We start from the raw sequence: 24,973 nt of genomic DNA, 5'->3' as shown, positions 1-24,973 counted from the left end.
GAAAAGAGCACAATAAAATAGAAAAGATAAGAACAAACTAATATTTATTTTTAGGTGGGATAAAACTGTAAAATAGACTTTAATGTAATTGACTTAGTTTGGGAAAAAAAATGAACCAAATAGATACAAAGTTTAGAAATAACACAGACACACCAGTACCACTAGGAAGTCATAGAAACAATTCAATATTCAGAATCCAAAATACTCATCCTAGGTTATAATGCATATAGGTCCCATATTGTGTAAAAATCACTTTAAGTCTTTTAGTGAAATTTGGGGGTCTTTGTCTTTCCTCCCAGCCCACAAAATGTGATATTTAATGATGTTTAAATGGATTTTGGGGATTTGCCGACGTCAGCGATTCCCTTTTTTGACCAATCAGGAGCAAGTCTGACCTGATTGGTCCACCGGAGCAGATACCCACAAACCCCCTCCCCTGCCCACTGGAGGAGAATACTGAAGTTGAGGAGCCATCACTGCTCTGTTTTTGGCTGTAAACAGCCACATAGTTCCATGCTCAAGCTTCCCATCTCGGAAGAAGACAAGACTAAGTGGCTAGAGTTCATTTATCAAGGAAATGTTCCAGCTACACTTAGTAAAACTGTCCATGTGTGTGCTAGTCATTTCACGACCAGCTGCTTTTCCAACTTTGGACAGTACAACAGAGGGCTAGCAAATAGACTGGTCCTGAATCCAGGCGCATTCCCAAGCATCCTCCAACAAACCTCGGACCCTGGAAATGTGAGTGTTTTAAATACTGTGTACTGTGGAACAGATGTAAGAGCTTTTCCTCAGTGTCCCCCCTGTCTCTGTGTTAGCTTCAGGATGCTAACTTTAGCTGCAGCTAACCTGTTGTTTTATCCTGTAATGTTACGGTAAACAAGCTTCACTGTTTTCTAAACATTGTGCACTCAGAGCTCGTGGCACCGCTCTCAGCGACGTTGAAGAGCGGGGTGGTATCAGCGGTGGCTCATTTACATATGAAGGTCACGCCCACTAAATCAGAGCGTTCTGAACAGAGGGGCTATGAGAGCCTGGAAACAATGCTGCTGTGCTTGATTTATTGGCTTTTTGGACCAAAACATGTTACTACCATTTCATGAAGACATCAATGATCCATATTAAACTGCAGAAAAAGGAGCAGAATATGGGACCTTTAACCTGCCATCCAGAAACCATGTGAGATACATAATTTATGTAATATTTACTTATATATCTGAGTAATCAAACAATCAAAATTCAAGAACCACACCACATCTCAACATGCTCTGTTGCAAAAAACAAATATTATTATGCATTTCAGAGCAGTTTTAGGTCTACAACATCAGCCGTGTAAAGTAAATCCAACCTGTTTCTTTATCAAGGCCTCAAACAGCTGTGATATCAAAGATGACAGTACATTTACTGCCATGTAATGAGTTGTCTGTTTATAAGATATGTGTCGTTCAGAAGTACAGAAGTGTTGATATACTATATTATAGGTGCAGACAACACTTTGGCAGCTTCACTATACCATGTGCACAAAAGGATTAAATTGTTAAGTCTGTCCACAATGGGCCCCTACTCTCTTGAAATCAATGCAAAATGTCATATTATTGCGCACATGAGAACAGCTGGTTTTGATCATTAATGGTGTGCATATTCACTGTTTCAGACTCATTTAAACTACTCCTCCTGACTATCTGGATATTACCATGTATGTCCGCACCAGTCCAGTCCAAGTCCTGTTTCCTCATGGGAACATTTAAAATACTGATTCATTTCCAGACCAAATGTGCTTTAAAGCATGGAAATGTTACAAAAACACTTCAGAGCAGCTGTGGAATTTCTCCAAAGAGGAAGGGAAATAACTGCATGAATGTTAGTCACAAGGGGAATAATGCAGAAGTTACTGTAAAAAAAACATTTAAGAAGACACTTTTGCACCGTGCCAAGCCTGTTCGGGACGTCTTTCACACCATGGCAGAGCTCAGCTTTAATGTGGATCATGGCTATCTGGAGGGTCTGGTCCGAGGAATGAAGGCCGGTATTCTGACTTCTACAGACTACCACAATCTGGCCCAGTGTGACACTCTTGAGGGTAAGAGTTTATTCCTTTTTTTAGTCAACACCGTTCAAATTCAGAGAGGAAAAAGGCAGAAATTCCTACAGCTGCAGCCTTTTAAAGTATTCACTAGCATGTGTGTGGGTATCCTCAGCACAGCCTTGCTGAAGTGCTGACAGGGATCATCTTATCTGTACAAGTTCTTCATCTGGATTTTATTTTTCAAGGCGATCGTCAAAAATTTTCTTCCAGGGAACAGGCGTTTTTTCCTGTGAGAGATTAAAAAACAACGACATGTTAGGTGTTAGCACAGGACACTTCAAACATGAAGAAACCGTGCATGTTTTTGACTCTGTCCTACCTCTCTGGTGTGTTTATAATGAGGGACTCTCAGCTGTAATATGATTCACTTCTTCCTGTTTTTATATTTGCAACTAAAAAGCTAAGAAAAAACACCTGAATCATTTGAAAACCTTTTCTTCTTTAGACATGAAGCTCCACCTGCAGAGTACAGACTACGGTAAGCTCCTGTCCTCCACTGAAGAGGCTGTGACTGTGTCTTTTGTGGACAGCAAGCTGAGGGAGAACCTGGTCACCGAGTTCAGCTGCCTTCGCTCCAACGCCCTGCCTCCGCTGTCCACCTTCCTCGACTACATCTCGTAAGATCCTTTTTGCAAGTTCTTATGTACTGACCTAAAAAGTTCACAGAGTTTGTCAAGAAGACAACCAAGGATCAGGCTTTGTCCTGTTATCTGACACACCCTACGGATGAGTAATTGGTTTGAGATCAGGGGAATTCTCAGCCCAGGACCACACCTTGGACTCACTGATGTTCTGATCCAATGATCCGTCTACGATTTGTCTTTTGTCAGTTTCACTTACCTTTATACGCTTGCCAAGGTCTCCTGCTTCTAACACACTATGAAAGTATCATCTATCTTATCCCCTCATCTATCAGTGTTTGTGTTTCACCATAGATATAACTACATGATCGACAATGTAGTCCTGCTGATCACCGGGGCCCTCAAACAGAGAGACGTAGAGGAGCTCCTCCCAAGGTGTCACCCACTGGGAGCATTTGACCAAATGGCAGCAGTGGGGATTGCCCGAACGCCGACGGAGCTCTACTCCACCATCCTGGTGGATACACCTCTGGGTAGATTCGTCAAACAATCATCCACACTCACTTAAACATTATAATAAACAACAACCACCAGTGTTTAACAATGGAAATCCATTTTGGACGATTTGATGGATGGTCATTTTTAATACACATACATCGGTGATGAACTTGTTCTTGATGAACCAAGAACTAACCACGGATCAGTGTCCTGCTTGATGCCAATCAACTCGTGCCACAAACTGCCAGAAATCTGGGTGTCATGACTGATGACCACTTGACCTTTAAGGCTCATGTGGCCTCAATTGCTTGGTCTAGTCGATATGTCCTCTTTACCATCAGGAGGATCAGACCTTACCTGACACAACAGGCCACACAGCTTCTGGTACAGGCCCATGTGATTTCACACACTAACTACTGCAACTCCCTGCTAGCAGGCCTCCCTGCATGTACATTTAAACCTCTGCAGATTACCCAGAATGCAGCAGCACATCTGCTCTTTAACCAGCCCAAAACAGCACGTCACCCATCTGTTAATCTTGCTTTACTGGCTTCCAGTGGCAGCTCCAATCAAAGTCAAAGCTCTTTTTCTGGCTTACAAAACACTGACAAGAACAGTTCCTGCCTCCCTGGGGTCCCTCTCCCAGGTCTACACTCCTTCTGGCCCACTATGCTCTGCTTGTGAAAGACTCCTGGTGCTCCCAGCCAGGGGCGTAGCTACAATCAGGCAAATACAGGCAGTTGCCTGGGGCCCCAAGATTCCCAGGGGCCCCAGAAGCATCTCTAAAAAACTGATTTATGAAGTTATCTTCAATTGAAAGCATTTCTTTTTTCTAAATCTTACTTCACATGCTTCAAAATACATCAAAAGGCTTAATCTTTAATGACAGTTCTGGGTACTATTCAATGGGCTATTCCACATTACAACACATCTGAAAATTTGATTCAGGAAGAAAGTGGGAAAAAGCACTTTTTTCCCATTTTTTTCTTATTTTCAACCAAGTCGGAAATGAAAACAATGTTGCTCTGAGATCTGAGACAAACATATAAGACTTTTAGGATTTTAGGGACTTTATCTAGCCCAGGAAACAGGATATGCCTTGATTCTCGGAAAGAGACAGTGGACCCAGGGAAGGCCAGTCTAGCTCTGAGGAAGATGAGTTACAAGGACATGGAGGGCCCCATTGACTGGGTTTTGCCTTGGGCCCCCAAATGACTAAATACGCCCCTGCTGCCAGCCCAGCGCGGCTCCAAATCTCTAGCCAGACTCTTCTTCTCTGTTGTACCCAAATGGTGGAATAAATTGCCTAACTCTAAACGATCCACAGAGTCCCTTTCTACTTTTAAAGAGATGTCTGAAGAATCATCTGTTCAGGGAACACTTAAGCACTTAATCTGATCCTTCTCTTTGTCCTCAGGAGTAGAATGAGTCAGTAGGTCTAAGACTCAGCACTGTGTGAATTTTCAGCACTTGTTACTGAATGCTGTTGAAAGTTGAAGTATATTGTTGCAGCAATTAATTGTGGTAAGTTGGTTGGATTATTCTACATTACTGAAAAAAAATCTTGCACTTAATGGCAGCACCTGCAGTCATATAACTTGTTGCACTTTTGTCTCACTAACTAGGTTTTTCCTTCTGTCTAAATTCTTGCTTGTGATGTACGTCACTTTGGACGAAAGCGTCTGCTAAATGAAAATGTAGAAAAGTAGTCAAGTACCAAAGCGAAACTAACAACTTATCTATTGAGAATTTCATGAAGAAAGTGCAAAGACAAACATCAAACAAACCATTACTTGTTGACTTACCATCCACTGTAGCATCCAAGATCTTCACCATTTCTCTGAAAATCAGTAATTCAGCACTCACACTACAAATCATGGACCTGGAGCTTTCACAAACATTTAATCCCCTGATTGTTTAAACGTCTCTGAGAAATATGGTGGGCGAGAACTCCTTTAAAGGAACAACTGACGATTTCTTGCAATACCTGCCATAGTAATAATAACCGTCATAAATATGGTGACTGGCATGCCAAACACGAACAAGCCTGACAGGTTAGTGCCAGTCCATCACAACATCAGAAAGCATCAAAGGATGAGAAAAAGTACTGGGAGGAGAACAAATACTCAACCAAGAATTTGTTCAATTTTGTTCTTTTTTCTTGATTCGGTTCCTGCTAAATGTTTGGGCATGAAAAAATCAGCACACACGAAGAGCATTTCTTTAACAATTTTCCCTCCTCTGTTCGTTGCTACGACTACTGAAACACTACTGGGTTAAGTGTTGTATATTATATAATCTGTTTACAAATTCTAACTTTAACAGCTGAGCAGCATGACATGTATTTATCTAATTTTTCCTTTATTTTTTACACATACCTTTGATGTGCCAATTATTTTTCTATATTTTAGATAAAATGTAAATTGAGCACAAAATAAGTCCCAGCTCCCACACAGCTGGAAACCATAGACTGTATAAAGAGTGGACGCCGTGGCTCCGCCATTTATCTTTGTACGGTTTTGAAGCCAAAATCCCCCCATCACAGGCGCAGCCATTGGTAGCAGTTGTGCAGCCAGAGTCTGTGCAGTACAGACTGTGAGGGATTCTGGGAAAATCTGAGTGGAGCCGGGTGACAAAAATAAAATTTCCTTTTTTTCTTTCGAGAGTCTAATCACTTCTTGACTCTACCTCCCAACATATTTTACCCCCCCCCCCAAAAAAAAGAAAAAAAAAAAAAAAAAAACACGAGAACGGCAGCTGTCAATTATCATTAAACTTGACGTAAAACCTTGTTTTTAACCTCTTATAACTAATGAACACAAAACTTTTCAGAAAAAAGAGGACTTGAATACAAGGCAGCCAAATGATATCATCAAATCACCACAACAATCAGACATGAAAACCTTTCTACGAAGTGTATTCATTTTTTAAAGTTTGACCACAGCCCATCTAGAATGACCTGTACTGCAGCCAGCCACCAGGGGGAGTAGTTTTTTGTGGCAACCTCACTTTGAGCGGAGCAAGATGACGTCCATTTTTTTAATTTTAAGTCTATGCTTGAAACCAATTGTAGGTTAGTATTTTGGGATGGCCTATTAGAACATAAAGTAGGCCCATGAAGACAAGCTGGTGGTAGGGTGGCAGTAGCTCAGAATGTAAGGACTTGGTTGAGTGATCAGAGAGTCGTTGGTTCAATTCCCAAAATTGGGAATCGGGCTGGTGGCTGGGGAGATGTTGGCTTACATTCTTGGGCACTAGCGGGTGCCTTTGAGGAAACCCCCAACTACTTAGGTGTACGCTAAGAGTGCAGCACCTCTCTAATCTGTGCGAGTGTATATAAGGCATGATGCAGAGTGTAAAAACCAGAATTTCCCCCAAGGGGATTAATAAAGTAAATCTTCTTCTAAACATTTAAAGGACCCATATTAAAGGCTGAAACAGTGATCTAACAGTCATATCACTGACTCATGGTGTGGTGTCTTGCAGCTCAGTTTTTCCAGGATGCTGTGTCTGAGACCAACCTTGACGAAATGGAAGTGGAGATCCTGAGAAACAAACTTTACAAGGTGATTAAAGGAAGTGTTGTTTTCATTCAAGTCACTAATCGTTCTGATGCCTGAAGAGATAAAGATGTACCAAGTTTTCAAACCACTGTTGTGTTTGTTTCTGTTTAAAACTGATAAACCTTAGACACCATCAGTCAGATAATGATGTGAATCAAGGAATCATTTGTAGAAGTTTTTAACTAACAAGACCAGAAAAATGTGAAATTTTTTGCTTTTGCTTCAAAGGCATATTTAGAGTCTTTCCACTCCTTTTGCAAGAGCATCGGTGGAGCCACAAAAGAGATCATGTGTCCTGTCTTAGAGGTACTGTTATAACTTACACCGTATCAGCCGCAGTTTTTCAGAATGTTAGATTTGTGGCTCATTGTACTGAATCTATGTGTGTCTGTGTTTGTGTATGTGTGTGTGTGTGTGTGTGTGTGTGTGTGTGTGTGTGTGTGTGTGTGTGTGTGTGTGTGTGTGTGTGTGTGTGTGTGTGTGTGTGTGTGAAGTTCGAGGCAGACAGGCGGGCCATTATCATCACAGTCAACTCTCTTGGCACAGATCTCAGCGGCACAGACAGGAGTGCTCTGTATCCATCCTGTGGGAAACTTCATCCTGAGGGGCTGCAGCTTCTGGCCAAAGCAGAGGACCACGAGCAGATCAAAGCTGTGGCCGACTGCTACCCCGTAAGTTTTACGGATCACTGGGGACTCTTGATGAAAGCTGCTGTGGTAGTCCGCACGTCTTTTTACAACAAATATGGTTAACATCAAACTACACATCTCTGCAGGAGTACAAAATCATTTTCGAAGACCCTGAGCCTGGATCTGATTTCAAGACCCTGGAGGACAGGTTCTTTGAACAGGAGGTAACAAACGTTGGTGTTGTTGTGTTCTCTAACCTGACAGTGCTCAGATCATCACTGTTGACTTTTTCATGCAGTAAAACTTCTTGGATCAAGCTATAGATCTTTAGGTCCCATATTGTGCTCCTTTCCTGCAGTTTAATATGGATCATTGATGTCTTCATGAAATGGTAGTAACATGTTTTGGTCCAAAAAGCCAATAAATCAAGCACAGCAGCATTGTTTCCAGGCTCTCATAGCCCCTCTGTTCAGAACGCTCTGATTTAGTGGGCGTGACCTTCATATGTAAATGAGCCACCGCTGATACGCTCCGCTCTTCCTCATCACTGAGAGCGGTGCCACGAGCTCTGAGTGCACAATATTTAGAAAACAGCGAAGCTCGTTTACCGTAACATTACAGACTAAAACAACAGGTTAACTGCAGCTAAAGTTAGCATCCTGGAGCTAACACAGAGACATGGGGGACACTGAGGAAAAGCTCTTACATCTGCTCCACAGCACACAGCATTTAAAATACTCACATTTCCAGGGTCCCAGGTTTGTTGGTGGATGGTTGGTAATGTGCCTGGATTCAGTACCAGTCTATTCACTAGCCCTCTGTTGTACTTTCTAAAGTTGGAAAAACACTTGGCTGTGAAGTGACTAGCACACACATGCACAGCTTTACTGAGTGTAGCTGGCACATTTCCTTCATAAATAAACTCTAGCCACTTAGTCTTTTCCTCTTCAGAGATGGGAAGCTTGTGCATGGAACTATATGGCTGTTTACAGCCAAAAACAAAGCAGTGATGGCTCTTCAACTTTGGCGTTCTCCTCCCCGCTGCTGGAGAGATCTCCCTCCAGTGGCGGGGAGGGGGTTTGGGGGTATCTGCTCTTGTGGACCAATCAGGTCAGACTTGCTCCTGATTGGTCAAAAAAGGGAATTGCTGACGTCGGCAAATCCCCAAAATCCAAACAGCTCGTTTTAGGTCAGGATTTTACATTCACAAGCTCTACTAAGTACAGGTTTTGTCATTAAATGTCACATTTTTTGGGCTGAGAGGAAAGCCAAAGACACACAAATTTCACTAAAAGACTTAATAAAGTTTTTGCATAATATGGGACATTTAAAATTGATTTTCACTTTGTCTGAATCCAAAATCAAAAAGTTTTTTTTAATCAAAATATTTTGACAAGTTTGAGTGAACTGCAAAGTGCAGATCTTACGTCATGCTGTTTCCTCGTCTTTTACCTCGTCTTCTCTCAGGTCAAGCTGAACACTCTGGCCTTCCTGCAGCAGTTCCACTTTGGAGTATTTTACTCTTACATCAAACTGAAGGAGCAGGAGAGTCGCAACATCGTCTGGATATCCGAGTGTGTCACACAGAGACAGAAGTCTAAGATACACAACTACATACCAATCTTCCCTGGGACAAACTAAATAAGCAAAGAGACCGTTGTGCATTCAACAACACTTAGATCATGCTCTAACAAAAAAAATAAAGTTTTTTTATGAGGTGTACTGAGTGTTTTTGTTGGTCAGTCTCACATTTTCAGTCTAATGAAGAAAAAGCACAAATGAGGGCACACCTTCACTTTAAACTGCTTTCTTTAGTTTTTCACATTCATATTACAGGCACATATTCTGTAGGACAGGGTGTACATTACAGAAGATATGAAACTGTGAAACTATACAAAAGTACAAAATATATTTCATATAAAAAGAGTACAAACAAAAACAGTGGTATAACAGAGTGAATCTTCTCTAGCAGCTAACAGAGGTCACAAATCAGCGTCGTTGCTCTTCATTAATTCATCTTTTCTTCAGACTTTCACTGAAACAAAAATAAAAAGAGAAAGGTACACCGTGTTTACTGCACTGGCAAATTTGAAACATGTGCTGCATCGGTATCAGAGACTGAAAGCCGTACGAGTCTAATCATGCACATCTTGGTTGTGTAATGGTGAGACTCACAGCACTGCACAGGCACCTCCAGAGGTATGTAGTTCTGCTGACAGAGATGAACAAAAGCAGATGCTAATCTGCAGGGGGCTCTGGGGGAGCTCCTCTCACACACAGACAAGAACTGACCGGGACCAACCTGATCACACACAGAAACACACACAGTGCTGTAAACATGAGGCTGATTCAAACACACACGTTACAGCTGAAGATCCCAGGGAGGGAACGCATTTAATTTGACAAGCAGATATCAAGTTATTAGTTTAATTTCCTTTTTATGATGTCTTGGATTTCATGCTTCTGTCACGCAGCAGTGTAGGGCAACAATTTGATTTCCAGCGAGCTCAAGGAGATTTTCTACATTTTATGCTTGCTGAAAAGTATGCGCTCTTATTTTGAAGGATTCCTCCTTGGCAATACTACTAAGTGACACGGGTGTATTTATTCATCAACTGGTATTCCATTTTGTGTAAAATCATAAGCTCAACAAAAGTTTCATTTTACCACTTGATGTTTTTGTGTCACGACCGAGCGTCGACCTCTGGCCATGAGAAATGAAGCCAAAGCAAAAGTGCAAAAAATAAAAAAACACTGCAGTTCAGGCTGACAATTTAAACTCTGCTCCAGGAACGTTACATCACAGAGACAATATCCAAATATTAAACAGTCAAAAAGCTGTGTTAACCCTTTAGAGCAGTCACTCCCAAAGTCTGGGTCCTGACCCAAAGGCGGTCACCAAAGTACCAAATTCATGCTTTCCTTAACTAGAAGAAGTCTCCCCTCGCTGATTTGTTTACAGATGATTGGCTCCTCACACTGTCATAGCTGGTTAAGTTTTTATTTTGAAGGATCATCGCCACAATGTTTACTGTAACTGGAAACATGTAACTGTTTTAAAAAAAAGTCTGAAGCCATGACGTGGGGCTATTCAAACAACCAAAGCCAAAACACTGTTTGTTTCCTACTGTTTTACAGCACTCAGAGGAAAACACTGTCACTGTGTCACCATCACGCATATGAAAGAGCTGACCCATTGATTACTTTGATTGTTAGTTTCCAAAAGAAAGATTTGAAGTCACCCCTTTGAGTTTGAAAGTCTAAAGTCTCTGCTGGATCTTGGACGGACACCAGCTGCAGAAATGGGTCTGTTACAGTTTGTTACAGCTGTGCAGTAAAATCACGCCAACAGTCAAAGTAAAAATGGTCCAGCCACTCCAAAAGCGAATTTGTGTCGAGATTAGATACAAACTCAATGTAGAGACGCATTTAGATGCCGATTTGGGGCGTCGGCGCGTTTGGAGCGTCAGACCCCTGAACGGTGGAGTTGAAAATATTGACCTTTCGATGCAAATTTGCGTGAGGCTTAGCCAATCAGCGATGACATTCCCCCACGACGTCATTGATTTGATGACGCTGGGGGGGAACCGCCACCTGCTCCGACTCCAACCCCGCTGGAAGATAGAGGATAAAATAATCTGTGCGGTGTGTCATCATCCAGAGTTATACGATACGACGTGTGTTCTCTACAGAGACCGGAAAAACAGGAGCAGGCTTGGGTGAAAGTCCCTAAGGAGACAGGTTTTGAAGGTAATTTCTGTAAATATTCGTTTCCAGCTGGATCTGCCTGCACGGGTCATCACTGAGTCCTACTGTGTTTTTCTCAGTGGAGTTTTGAGCCTGATAGAGAGGAGGGAGGAGCGGGGCAGGGGCAGAGCCAGGGAAAAGATGGAAGTTCTCTGTGCTCCTCTCTTTCCTCGACCCCTTCATTATCCCCAGGGAGACCTCCGGGAACATGGGTCGGGGGGTGGAGGATGAGGTTGCAGGGAACAGCCAGGCGGGGCCAGTGGAGGTGGATTACCAGGGAGAGGCAGCAGGCCTTGATTGTGATCTCCAAAGCTTTCACACACTCTCCTGTCATGCTTTTGAAACCACAGCTCATTGTTTTTCAGATGCTCTTTTGGACTTTCTGTCTTTAAATGAGCAGGCTCTCTACTCTACCAGCACAGTGACACGCGTCAGCCCCTCAGCTTGTCAGAATAGTCCAGTGTCCACACTCGTGCATTCACGTGGTGCATTATAGGCGTGTCACTCGTTTAAATTTGCGAGTTTACATCCGTTGTGGCCGCAGCATAACAAAGCTGTAATGCATTTGTGAAATATGTTAGACCTGTTAGCTGGTACAAAAGATGTAAGATGATGCAGAAACATGATTAAAGAACCCCTTTTTATCATTGCACAGCTATTCTATCAATTGGTTTACAGATTGGATATATTTTGGATTGGGTTACTGTGGCTTGTTCCCCCAGAAAAGTGGGTCACCTGAAAAAAAGTTTGGGAACCACTGCTTTAGGGTCTAGTTTTGATTGGCTGCTGATTTGAAATCAGACAATATGGAATAATTATTCTCTTTGCAATAAAATCTGCAGAGTAACACCTTTGTATTGCATTCTTATCATGTTCCAGGGCTCAATACTATTAGTTAACAATAAAAAATAATATTCTGTAATATAATATAATATAATATAATATAATATAATATAATATAATGTAATATAATATAACATAATATAATATAATATAATGTAATATAATATAATATAATATTTTATTATATTATATTATATTAAATTATATTATATTATACAATTCCATAAATCATATACATAGCAGATGGCCTGATGCAGCAGCTCTCTTTGTTGTTGCTTTTTTTCTGCCTTTTTTTTTTTTTTTTTTTTTTTGTATTTTCAGTTCTTTTTGTATTTAGAGCAGGTCATTACTTTTTGTGTCTCATTCGTTTGCCACTGACACCAAACTGGTTGCATTGGAGTATTTATTTATTTATTTTGCTTCTTGGTTTGATCCTACATATAACCATGGTTGTGTTGTTTACACACAAGATTTCACCTGTTTGCAGCCTGAAGCATGTCAGTGCTAACCGGTGCTGGGGCATGTGTTCCCTGCAAGCTGAGGAGACGGAGGTGAGGACAAAGTGCTGGTGTTGCTGTGTGAGCTAGAAAGACACTACAGTAACCTTGGGTTACTGTAGTAACCTGTCCTTCCATCCGTCTTTATGGGGGAATGTAAGATCTACCTCCAATAACGTGGACGAGCTAGCCGCACTAATCCAGCACCAGAGGGAAAACTAGAAGGCAGAGTAGCATCATGCTATTTACAGACATGGCTAACGGAGGAAACCCCAGACACCACCGCCACATTGGAAGGATTTCACCTGCTGTGAGCACATACAGGAGAGTTATTGCCAAGCCAAAGATGGACATCTCTTTCTAGTTAACACTTATTAGATTACTATTTCCTTTTCCTTTTCTTCTCTTTTCTTTTTATATATATTCTTGAATATTTTGCACTATATGCTTTCTTGTATTACTGCTGTGACTCTGAATTTACCTTTGGGACTTCATGATGTACATTCTGTGTCCTATTCTACTATTGCAAGGATCAAATCCATGTAATGAATTGATTTAGAAATCAGTGAAAGGATTATTTTTGTTGATTTTTAGATTTATTTATAATGGCCTGGAAAACATTTTGGCTATGGATGGTGTATAATTAAATAGGGCAGCCAGCACAGGTGTGGAGATTTTCTATGCTCAAGTCTGATAAGTGTGTCACTCAAAATGTTTTTGACCCTGACCTAATTCAAGCTTTCTTCATTTTTTTGTTTTTTGGACAATGACTGGGAAGACATCCAAACTTGGAACTTGCAGCGGTAGAAATACATGGAAAATGAATTACAGACGTGTGAGTAATGGAATTATGTTTTAATAAATGCAAGTGGAAACGTGTCAGAACACCAAACACTCTTGTATCATTTAGGTGGCTTTTTCAATATTAAGGAGGAATCTGCCGACACATACAGCCCAAGTTTACACCCAGCTGATTTACTAGTTACCAACCATGAGTCACAGAAAAGGTCAGGCAAGGTCAAAGCTGTAGGTCTCATATATTCACAACACTGTAAGTTACATATTCCTCACAGGCAACGTTTGTGTATAAATTAATGAGCCTTAATTTGAGATAACATCAGAGTTTATAAACTCACCACCCTGAAGCAGGAACTCAGCGGGGAGTCAGGAGAAGAAAACAGGAAGTCACAGCTCACACGGCCAGTGGCTGCATCTGGAAGATGCTCATTTACACCTGAAGGTTTGGTGCAATCTGGTTTCATCTGGAAACACAAAAAGAGGATCAGACTGCAGCTGAGTACTGGACGCTTTGAAATCCAATTAGCATATTCACACAGCAAAACATTTCCCTTAAAAACTAATGGGGCGCCATTATTAGTCATCAACTGGGTGGCCCGGGTTTTTCTCCAACCTGTGGCCTCTTTCCCACATATCACTCCTCTCTCTCATCCTTTTTCCTGCCCTATCCACAGTCCTGTCCTCCTACGTTAAAGGATTACAACGCCAGGATTAACATCTTTAAAAAAGTCATCCACTCATGAGATGCTCAGACAAGGTTTCCGTGCTGCAGCTGTCTGCTGTTTCACACGTTTTTAATTCGAAGCATTTATCAGTCCAACCATTTTACATCAAAATCAAACAGCAAAATAAAAATATAAAAACTAAATAAAAATTCAAGGGAGAATAAAACACTCGACAACCCCATCTTTAAAGTCCCTGTGAAGACTTTCTAAGCATCTCGAAAAAAGCCTCACCTCCAGATATACGTCTGATCATAATCCACAGTTGAAAATGAGATTTTCAGCACCAAAACTGGTTATTTCTAAATGCTGTTTCCACTTTCCATGGATCTATCATCCGGCACCAGATTGATTTATGTCCCTATGACAATGCCATGCTGGCCAACTAAGTTTACAGTGAGAAGAGAGATCTGTGTTTTTCTCTGCTAAACATCATATTTAAATCCATTCTGTAGTTATAGCGGGCACTAGAGCTGAACCGACAAGATGAAAAAGGAAAAAGCAAAGCACCTAACCGCATTACCAGCAAGGAATAAGTGCTCATTATTAATTGGGTGAGAGAAAGACATAAGGAATCAGAAGCTAACGTGTGTGCCTGTGGCTGCATCTGGCTTTCTGCCCCGTGCCCAGTGAAAAGTGGAGGGATGCAAAAATACAGACTTGAGAAGGAAAATTCAACTGAATGGCTTTACAGTGTCAGTGAAACAAATTCAAAGGACACGGCTAAACCTGTCGCAGAGATCTTTCTATGGCACATGGTGGGCTGGCAGACCTCTCTATCTCAGCAGTTAAGACGATGTTAAGATCACAAATTGGCCCACACTGTAAACCCCAAAGTTCAAATTACTCCATTGTATTAAGCTATAAAAACTTAAAATTTGATAGTAAGTTCACTTTACTCAAATGTCTGCATGATAGCCCAGTCAAACAATTCATTTAAAAATACATTAACCATTAGACGCACACTGAAAAAGTCAGTTTGTAAAAGACTCCGTGCCATGGAGCACAGACCACCAGTCAGTGCCGTGGGGCTCAGACAACCTGTGCTCCCTGAAGAACAATATTTCAATGTACAGCAGGGTCTCATATCTACTGCCTTCCCTCCTCACTCACGGTTACCAAAGTTATGAAATTAGAGCTGATTTTTGTTGTGACGGAGTTTGTAACCATGAGTGAGGAGGGAACACTGTGGATATGAGACCCAGCTGTTCTTTAAAATGTTATTTAATTTAGTTTTTCAGATCTGCTTCAATTTTTTATTATTACATTTACTTGATTCAAAAGGTAAATTTATTGATATCACATCTTTTAGTTTTGAGTAAGGTCAACTTATTATGTTTTACAGTGATACCCAACATTTTTTAACATTACTTAATATTTTAACTTGTAACAAATAAGCATCAGGTTTATTTGATTAAAAACATTCAGTAGAATGATTTTCCATAATAACTTTAGGCATATAAGATGTTGAGTTAAATTAACTCATTTCATTATTTAGTTCTTTTGAGTGGGGGTACACCGATCACAATTTATTGGCCGATCACCAATCACCAATCACCAATCACCGATCCCCCAAAATCAAGAAAGTTGGCACTGGTTGGCCGATCTATAGGTGAATCTTTTTACAAGTATTTTTCAAGTGAACTCAGCTTATCCAGAGCAGTCAGAGGCACAGCTCAGCTGATTGACAGGTTGACGCCCTACAGCTGTAAGTTTGGCGACTCAAAGCCTGTGACATTTTCAATATGGCTCCCACCAACAATTTGCCTCAAAACTCCATTGCAGAGACAGGCGGCTGGCGTCACAGAGACTGCGTCCATTCATTACAGTCTATGGTCTGAGCTGAGTCTGCTTGTTCTCTTTTCTAGGTGATGAATTGGCATTACAGTTCATGTCAGTGACAAAAGTATTAAAAGCAAACACAAAAGCTTTGACAGATCTTTTTTTTAGTTTGACATAATGCAGTGATCCTTCACATTTTCCTGCCTGTCCGATTTCTTAAACGTACTAAATAATAGTAAATCTAAATAACACAGAAAGTGATTTTATTCCAACAATGAAGCTTGTACAACTAAGATTTGTAGCAACATGTTTGTTCATTTAAACAGTCAGACAAACAAAGAAGATTTAATTTAAGTGGCCTGGAATACACAAGATAGTATCAAGTATCTTTTTAATGCTATCAAAAGCATGAAACAAATGTTTCAGGGTTCCAGTGATTTAATATTCAACTTTTTATTGAGAAAAATGGTAGAGATATTAAGTATTAAAGTGATTTTTTGAATTGTATCTGGTTTATTTTAAAAATGTTTAATTGTTATCATTAATATAAATGTGATCATCATATGACCATACATCTGTTGGTGCATCTTATACAAGCTAATACTGATGAGTTTTGATGATAATGAATAAAAGATGATTAAGTTGATTTGTTGACCAGGGTTAATGTGTTGAAATCTCTGATGAGATGCAAAAATTATCCGTCTCACCTGCCAGCTGTGGAAAAAGCTGTGCATGTCTTGAGCTTGAGCTCCATCCAGTTTAGGGAAATCGTTCCCAGCCTCATTGTCATTAGTCCCTAACAGGCCGGCAGACGTGCCTGCACATACAACAAGACCCATTACTCCCAGACTGTTTTTCAAAGTGCAAAAAGTGTTAATAAGATCCGTCCAGATGTGATCATCTTCATTTTCCTACCATGAAACCATCTGTCCAGGGTGAAGCTGCAGACCTGGAGCAGCAGATCACATGACACGGATGCTCCGTTCTTGTTGGTCACCTGAACGATGTTTGACCCTCTTCTGACGGAGACTCCACCGTCAGTCCAGTCTCTGTCAGTGTGTTTTACAGCGCTGATGCAGTTGGTCTTCACCTGTGACAAGAAAAACAATTTTTTTTTTTCCTTACTCATTTTTCATCTTTATCTTTATTTATTTATTTATCTCATACCTGTCCATCCCTCTGGATGGTAATGGTGCTGTTGCCCATTCTGATTAGGAGGAAGGTGTTTGAGTCTGTGCTGCGAACCAAAGCGAACGAGGACTTAGCGCTGATGTCCTGAGCGAGGAGCAGAGGGCACGAGTTTGGCAGCTCGTACAGATGACCATCGAATGTGACCACGAACTGATCGGCCACCAGCAGGGCTTGATCTTAAAGACAGAAACAGAAAGAAAATGTGGTTATTCCCTCGTGTTACATGAGCACTGAGCTCACACTGCAAAGAAACATCAGTCTGGGCTTACATGTAGAAGGACTGTCCATGATTTTCCTTTTCAGGCGATACAGCTCAGCTACAGGTCTGACAGAGGCCAGGGCCTGCAGGGGCCTCAAGAGCCAATCCTCCACCAGGACATCCACTAAACCGGCTTGAGCCATCTGGGACCAGGGGTGAGGAGGCAGAGGCACGGACACAATCACAGAGCCCTCACTGGAGAAAGCAAAACCACACCGTTTAAGAAATCTGAACAGACTCATCCTACAGGGTTTGTTTTGGTCATTTCAGCATCACAGTTTATAGGTTTTAAAGTTGATAAGAGTCTGACACAGGTTGAATTCATACAGTTACAGAAAGCTGAACCCTCTCCAAAAAGTGTTTTCCTGAGCTGAACGTAACCAAGATTTCACAGTCTGCCTTCTTTTCATGTTATTTCTGGGTGGGATGGGCAAACTGAGAGATTATTTATAAAATATCATTTTCTTTGATCTCTTGAAGTATTTTATGAAAGTGCAGGCTTTGAGAGCTTTTCTTCATGTACGTCTCAGACATGTGCATTACCTCGGGGAGAATTTGTAGACAGACGCCAGTCGCTTCCTGACTCCAGACACAGCCATTGCCAGCCTATTCTCCACCCAGTGGTAGGTTTGTTGTCCTGCCTTATCCATGCAAAACACAGAGCGCTCAAAACAGCAGCTTTATGCCCCGTGCTATTTAATGTTAGGTGTAATGATACGTTACAGATATGCACATGATAAACATTTATAAAGACAGTTTTATATAAGTGAAATGGAAATAACTAAACCACCTTTGGTCGAACAGAAAACCTCAAAATGATTCACCATATCCAGAGCAGCACTGAGTGAAGCCACACAGGCCTGAGTGAGCGGCCTGAGCCGGGGGTTTTCCAGCAGAGCAGGTAAGACCTCCATCAGCACATCAGTCCACAGATTAACAGCCTCCCTCCACAGCGCCTCAGGCCGCTGGCCTTTCACATCCTGATACACTCCTGCCAGAGTGGCAAGAGGCCCTGGAGATAGAGCACAGGCCGATGTCAGAATTTGTGTTTCATGAAACACTCATGAAGCTGCCGTACTTTGTTTGCCAAATTTAAGTTAAAAGTAAAACAAAACAGCAGGCGTGCAGACCTCAGAGTGACTTCATAACAGCCATAAAAAGTGCATCAAGGGAGAATCATAAGAAGAGATCTGACAGAGAAAAGAGGTTCCTTGTACGTCAGCTAATGACGTAGTACAAAACAAAATAAGTTTATAAACCAGAAATTAGGTTTGTGACTGCAATGGGAGGCAGCAACTGATTTATTTTCTTATCAAGGAATAACTGCTCACTGTAAATACATCAGCCCAGCTTACTGATAGTCAAGACCACAGAGAGTCAAATACACAAAGCACAACATTTAGATCCATTTAGATTTTATCCTCTGAAAAATAAGTGGCTATTAGGTATGAACAATGAATTCACTAAACTCTGAAAAATCTTTTTCGACCAATTCATCTAAAACTCTCCTACTGCTGTGAATGAAAAAGTGAAATGCTTTTTCTGTTTAAATGCCTCAGAGTTGATAGATCGGCTGTTCACTGCAGTGACAGACAATGATGGACTCACTCCTCAGCTCCTGTTGTCCCAGCAGAGAGGCGTGCTGCAGCAGGCTCAGAAAGCGTGGCAGGCTGCTGCTCACGATGAGACGCAGAGAGCTGCTCTGCCACAGAGCCAAAAACCCTCTCTCTTTGTTTCCCAGCAGAGCCTCTGCCTGCTGGGAAACATGGAGAGGCACCGCGCTCAGCTGCTGGAGCAGCTCACTGTCTCCAGACTGAAGAGGAAAGAAGTCACAACATTAAAAACTTTGTGTTTAAAATCATACATTGGCAGTATTCGCTTCAGCTCGTCATGGACATGCTTTTACTCAGACATGTGTGTGTGTGTTGTGGATACCTGCTGTCTTAATTCACTGAGTACGTCCTGCAACACCTTTAGTCTCCTCAAGAGTTTACTTTGTACTTGGGAGCTCAGATATTGAATCCTGCCCTGTTTGAACAACATCACACAGTATTTTAGGCATCATACTTCACAATAATGACCAGATATGTTGTTTTTTTTTGTCAGTACCTCTGCTGCAGTCAGGCATTTTAAACAGCCACTCGCTCTCAGCGTCAGCCTCTGGTTGTCTGTTTCCACAGATAGGTGACCCAGGGTGTCAGGGTTTCTGCTGCCGTCTCTTTTCAACACATCGAGCGTCACACTGTGATTGGTCCCCACACATGCAGAGACAGTGATGTCCTCAGTCAGGCCTGGACCTGGACAGCAACGAGTGACCCTTTGAAACCACAATTTATGTATGTACTTAGTTATTTTTATATGCACTGCAGGGGTTCTGTATTTACCGTTCTTGTAGCCCGCCATGGTCCTGAGACACTGCCCCTCTACGCTCCCATTTAACCAGATCCTCTCCCTGTGGTCCAGTCTGGCCTCAACCTGCAGTCCAGCTCCACCACGCCAAGACAGAGCACTGCCACCAACATTCATTGTCCAGTTACCAATCCTAGACTGTAAAGAGTACACACACACACACACACACACACACACACACACACACACACACACACACACACACACACACACACACACACACACACACACACACATAGAGATCAGCTCCTCCACCTAAGACTGAAAGATGACTAATAAATAAACCTTTATCCTCTTAAAAGTCTTCATCAGCAGAATTTTACTTTTTTGTTTTTGGAAACATTTTAGTTATCTTGCATAAAATGTTATACGATTTATTTCCTGCTACTCTCAGAAACATCCAGGCTTGTTTCCCCTAGTTTCTACTCCTTGTATTAAAGAGAGGATATTTCACTTTTCAATACTTTTAACTTGGGGTGCACTGATCACAATTTTCTGGCCAATCAACGATCACCGATCTTAAAAAAGCCTGACCTGCCGATACCGATTTTCATTTTTTATAACTGACAGCATATACTTTCAACATTCCAATCTTAATTTCTCGAAAATCATTGAACAATACCTGTGAATCAATAAAATTTTTTATGTTTTAACTTAAACAACCAATAAAGTGTCCTGAGTTTTAGGTCTCAGAGCAAAAAGCAACAATGGCTGGCTGTCAGACCCTACCAGAGGAATAGAAAATTGTTTTCATATCATAAGAATGGGCCGATCACTGATCACCCCAGAACTAAGGAAATTGGCACCAATCAATTGGTGCATGCACAAAAGAGTCCATTCTTTAAAGACTTTGTCACTACATCCTCAGTAGACTTGCTGAATCGTTGACGTCATCCCGTAAAAATCTCCTGGGCTGGGCAAGCAGTTGCACAGACGTGGTGCAGCAGCACAAAGAGCTTGGTCCCCTGTTGAGTTTAGAAAGGCTGGGTGTTGGGGAGGCCGATTGTTTTAGGATCTGTGTGGGATGTTTGAGTTTGTTTCTGTTGGAGGTGGTTAGCGTGTTGTAGTAGCATGGGGGGGACAGTAAAGGATGGGTTGGATGATGCTTCGATACAGAAACAGAAGGTGGGGGTCAACCCAAGAGTGCCTCAAGACAGTCTTTGTTGGCAGCGATCCAAATTAAGTTAATTGTCTAGGGTGAGTTGAAGACACTTGAAAGACTGTACCATCTCTCGTGTTTCATTGTTGATGCGGATGGGGGTGTGTATGGGATTGGATGCTGGGTTGTTAATGCTGAAGGAGATGATGACCAGTTCTTTTGTTTTTGTTGCTTTCAGCTGGAGGAAATTGTCCTTGCACCTTTGTGTGAAATGGGAGATTGAGTCCAGATGAATTGAAAATGAAAAACTAGTTATTGCCGGTCAGGAGTGCAAGTATGACAGTGTCATCTAAGCATTTGAGGTATGTGGGGATTGATGATGGTGCAGTCATTATTGTAGAGGGTGTACAGAAAGGGGCTCAAGACAGTCCCCTGAGGAACTCCAGCGTTGGTGATGGTGGTAGAAGATGTTATACTGCCTACTCTGACTGCTTGTGGTCCATCAGTAAGAAAACTATGCATCCAATGAATGAGAAGAAGACATTGAGATGGTGGAGTTTCCTGATTATCTGATGGCGCTGGATGGTGTTGAACTGAGGTCAAAGAGAAGTCTGGCGAAATTACCAGTTTTTTCCAGGTGCTGCTGGAAGGAGTGATAGAGGCATGCTACAGTATCTCCTCTGTCTACCTCTTAGCCTTATATGCAAACTGATAACGCTCCAGTCGTGGTCTGACAGTTGGGAGGATGATATTGAGAATTAGTTTTTCAAGGCATTTCACGATTACTGAGGTGAGTGCAACTGGCCGGTAGTGATTGAGTTCTGAGGGGCGGGGTTTCTTGGGCACAGGTACAAAAGTGGGTGTTTTCCATAGAGTTGGAACTGAGGCAGACCTGCACAAATCCCAGAGGATGGAATGAGAGTTGGAGAGAGCTCCATAGCACAGTGCCTGAGCACTCATGCCTCGACGCCGACCATACCTGAAGCCTTGCCAGGTTTGCATCCTCTACTGTGAAAGGAGCAGAGTGAGGTGGTTCCAGGATGGAGATGGTTTCAACCAGTCTATTACATTCCTGGGTGCACTGATAGTGTCAAAATGAATATGAAATGTGGTTAGGTTTTCAGCGAATGTGGTAGGGTCCGTTAACACAGTGGATCTTGTTTTGGGGTTATATCCAGTGCGTGTCCTGAACGCCTCTTTAGTGTTCATATTACTGAATTCCTGTCCTAGTTTCTATTTGCATTCCACTTTGGCTTTGATGGTATCATTCTTTATCTGATGGTTTATGATATTAAGTGCAACCGAGTCCTTCTCTTGAAATGCAGTTTGTTTTTGCCTGAAGCGATGTCTAATATGTGGCGTGATCCAGGTTTTGAGTTTTTGAGATCTTTTGCAAGTTTTTACTGGAATGGTTGTCGGTGCAGAATTTTAGGTAGTCCCTAATGATAGAAACCCTGACATACAAACCGCGGTCAAAGATGTCCCAGTCTGTGCACACCAGTGACCCCCGCAACTGTACAGTGGTGTCCTCTGACCATTGCATGACACTGTAGGTTGTAGTCCTTTCAGGTAAGACAGGGCATTTCCATAGATGCACTGGTGAGTGATGGGAGCAACCTCATGGTTAATTTGAGTGTAGATGGGAAGCCAGCCAGTTGGATCCTGGCTTGGTTGTTCTGTATTAGCTGGAGCTTGTGAAGCTGGTTTTACCTGAGGTCCCAATGAGGAGGGCATTGTAGTAGTCCAGTCTGGGAAAGATGAAGGTGTGGACAAGCTTTTCAGCATCCGATACAGTGAGGGAGAGGCAGAGTCTGGGAATGTTCTCAAAGTGGTAGAAACAGGATTGAGACAGATAGATTGTCCAGAGAAGGTGATGGTGGTTATAGGGGATGATTGGACCTGGTGGAGGGTGCCAATGAGTGTGGCGTTGGATTTGGAGCAGTCTAGTTGAAGGAAGTTATCACTCAACCACGGGTTTATCTTTTACACACAGGTGTGAGTGTCGAGAGTGGTGGTAAAGATGATGGTGGTGATGATAACGATGATGACGGATCAGTTTTGGCGTACAGCTGGGTGTCATCAGCGTAACAGTGGAATGAGACTTCATAGTGGCCAAAGACATGACCAAGAGGGAGCATGTATATTACAAACAGCAACAGACCAAGAAGAGACCCTTGAGGGACGCCGCAGGTGAGAGGAAGTTCTTTAGACTTTGCAGGTCCCATGCTGATGAAGTGGGTCCTCTCAGATAGGTACTAATCCAGGGCAGAGTTTGAGAGTTCAATATCCTCACAGAAGCGCTTGAGGAGAATACGGTGGTCAGTTGTTTCAAAGGAAGCTGTCAGGTCAAGGAGGATGAGGAGAGAGAGCCAGCATCAGCTGCCATAAGGAGATCATTTGTGACACGGACAAGAGCAGTTTCAATTAGGGATGGGTACCTTTCACATTTAAGACAATACAGTACCGATTCCCAGAACATGGTAATCGGTATCAGTACTCAATGGTACCAATTTTTGGTATTTTTTTTGTATTTGGGTGGTAAAAAAATATATAAAATTGTTTGATAATATAAAGTATTTTTTTTAATTTAACATGTTTATTCTTCAATATATAACCTTGCAATGCTGTGTTTATGTCCAGCATGGGATATTGCCTACTCTTCCACTCCCTCACAGTCACAAGGATGCATTTAGGTACCTAAACATGGTACCTTTTGATTTTAGGTGAATTGGTACTGAGTACTCGTGACAGAATTCGGTAGGTACCTATAAAAGTACCTCATTCGGTACCCATTCCTAGTTTCAGTGCTGTGAGCAGAGCGGAAACCAGATTGAAACCCGTCTCATACAGGCAGTGGGAATGAAAATGGTCCTGAAGCTGCAATAACCGTTTCCAGAACCTTTGAGATGAAGCCCAGGATTGGAGATGGGCCTGTCGTTGGCCAGGTTTTCCAGATCAATGGCTTCTGTTTCACACTGTGAGACCTCAGAGAAACACTGGAGAGGGTGAGGGACTTCAGGCTGTGAGTTGGAAGATGGTGTAACTGACGCTGAGAAATAGCTGGACAGATGAAAGTGAATGTTGTCAATTTTGGCTTTGAAGAAGGAGAGGAATTTGCTGCTCTGCTCCTCTGGATACTCTGTGTGTGTTTGGGGTTTGAGGTTCCAAATACTAACATCCGCAGCACCAGGCACTGCAAAGAGTGGTATTTAATCTAATTCTAGCAGTACCATACCACATCACAGAGCTCAAATGTAATAAAACAAATGTAGAAATGAAAAGAGTGAGATGCCCTTTTAGACTAAAACCACAATTCTTAACTGATACAAATGAAGACGATCAGTCCCCAGAGAGCTGGTCTGGATGTTTACCTCAGAGAAAAGAGACATGTTGGAGCCATGCGCTGTGGATGAGTTGGTGAGAGCAAAGGTGAGGCTGCACTGCTGGGGCCGTCCTGTCACTGAAAGGCGAGACTGAGTGTAAAACAGCTCCTCTCCTGAGTTTACTCTGTGGGATCCTGACCACAACAACGTCTGAGACGAACACGTGGAAGAAAACACAAATTAGGCCAAAAAATAAAGACTGACACGTCCCGTAAATCTGAACATTTCAGAAAAGAAGGTTGAAAAAGTATCTGAGACACATCTGCTCATGACCAACAAATTAAAGAGATTAATGAGTTACTTTTATGTGGATATTTATCATTGTGACTCAAGGAAAAAAATATATGGGAACACAAACAACCTCTGAACAAACAGTTTCACATTCACACAAACTATTGTGGGAGTAATTCATAGTCTAGTGAAAACAGCTTGAGTCAGGAGAGGATGCAGATGTGTGGTCTCACAGGCTGAAGGGGACAGAGGCCCAGCAGCATCACATGCTCCAAATGATCCCTCAGGTTCGTGTGGATCTTAGTGTAGAGCGTGTGTGAAGGACAGGGCGCAGGAGACACTTTGTCCAAGCCAACGTTCACCTGGAGGCTGTGCAAACCTCGCAGACCCTTCTAGGAACAACACAGACACTCAATCTGGTTTTATTTCCTGAAACACAAACCATCAGGAAACACAGACAGAGAGTAGGAGAGTACCTGGTACTTAATCGCCTCTTCAACGCTACTGTTGTCCCATCTAAGCTCTGCATTCTGGGAAAATGAGTTCCCCTCCTGACCCAGCGACACACAGCCTTTAACCAGAGACACCACCATCTACACACACACACACACACATACACACACACACACACACACACACACACACACACACACAC

The 24,973-nt window shown here is 42.1% G+C and overlaps 2 protein-coding genes across 2 annotated transcripts in view; one reads left to right on the top strand and one right to left on the bottom strand.

Annotated features, from left to right (window-relative positions):
- The first annotated feature begins 1,953 nt into the window (after window positions 1-1,953).
- LOC141804581 (V-type proton ATPase subunit d 1-like) lies at window positions 1,954-9,035 on the top strand. Its single transcript, XM_074689078.1, has 8 exons — window positions 1,954-2,080; window positions 2,532-2,703; window positions 3,022-3,200; window positions 6,652-6,731; window positions 6,957-7,034; window positions 7,223-7,399; window positions 7,504-7,581; window positions 8,825-9,035. Exons 1-8 carry the CDS (start codon window positions 1,960-1,962, stop codon window positions 8,996-8,998), a joined length of 1,059 nt encoding a protein of 352 aa, XP_074545179.1. The 5' UTR covers window positions 1,954-1,959; the 3' UTR covers window positions 8,999-9,035.
- A 130-nt stretch (window positions 9,036-9,165) lies between these two features.
- The window catches only part of LOC141804879 (uncharacterized), a 57,025-nt gene continuing 41,217 nt past the window's right edge, over window positions 9,166-24,973 (bottom strand). Inside the window, exons 59-74 of the mRNA XM_074689534.1 lie at window positions 24,795-24,911; window positions 24,552-24,710; window positions 24,076-24,237; window positions 19,581-19,743; window positions 19,306-19,493; window positions 19,132-19,224; window positions 18,805-19,009; window positions 18,021-18,208; window positions 17,740-17,837; window positions 17,207-17,391; window positions 16,914-17,113; window positions 16,662-16,836; window positions 16,454-16,563; window positions 13,581-13,706; window positions 9,533-9,659; window positions 9,166-9,392 (exon numbers count right to left, since the gene is read on the bottom strand). Coding sequence (XP_074545635.1) covers window positions 9,382-9,392; window positions 9,533-9,659; window positions 13,581-13,706; window positions 16,454-16,563; window positions 16,662-16,836; window positions 16,914-17,113; window positions 17,207-17,391; window positions 17,740-17,837; window positions 18,021-18,208; window positions 18,805-19,009; window positions 19,132-19,224; window positions 19,306-19,493; window positions 19,581-19,743; window positions 24,076-24,237; window positions 24,552-24,710; window positions 24,795-24,911 — 2,307 coding nt within the window. The 3' untranslated portion in view covers window positions 9,166-9,381. The remainder of the gene's footprint in view (window positions 9,393-9,532; window positions 9,660-13,580; window positions 13,707-16,453; window positions 16,564-16,661; window positions 16,837-16,913; window positions 17,114-17,206; window positions 17,392-17,739; window positions 17,838-18,020; window positions 18,209-18,804; window positions 19,010-19,131; window positions 19,225-19,305; window positions 19,494-19,580; window positions 19,744-24,075; window positions 24,238-24,551; window positions 24,711-24,794; window positions 24,912-24,973) is intronic.

This window comes from Halichoeres trimaculatus, unplaced genomic scaffold (genome assembly GCF_033239565.1).
Source record: "Halichoeres trimaculatus isolate MK-OKI-2021-1 unplaced genomic scaffold, fHalTri1.1 fHalTri1_scaffold_15, whole genome shotgun sequence".
Taxonomy (NCBI): Eukaryota; Metazoa; Chordata; class Actinopteri; order Labriformes; family Labridae; genus Halichoeres; species Halichoeres trimaculatus.
The sequence above is the reverse complement of the archived record's forward strand: the minus strand, read 5'-3'. Positions and strand labels throughout refer to the sequence as shown.

What these genes read in the sequence shown, in the direction of transcription:
- LOC141804581 (XM_074689078.1), top strand. Translation starts at nt 1,960, where the DNA reads ATGGCAGAGCTCAGCTTTAATGTGGATCATGGCTATCTGGAGGGTCTG. An exon ending in TGAGAAACAAACTTTACAAG is followed by an intron (nt 6,732 to 6,956) that starts GTGATTAAAGGA and finishes TTTGCTTCAAAG; the next exon opens with GCATATTTAGAGTCTTTCCA. An exon ending in CTGTGGCCGACTGCTACCCC is followed by an intron (nt 7,400 to 7,503) that starts GTAAGTTTTACG and finishes ACATCTCTGCAG; the next exon opens with GAGTACAAAATCATTTTCGA.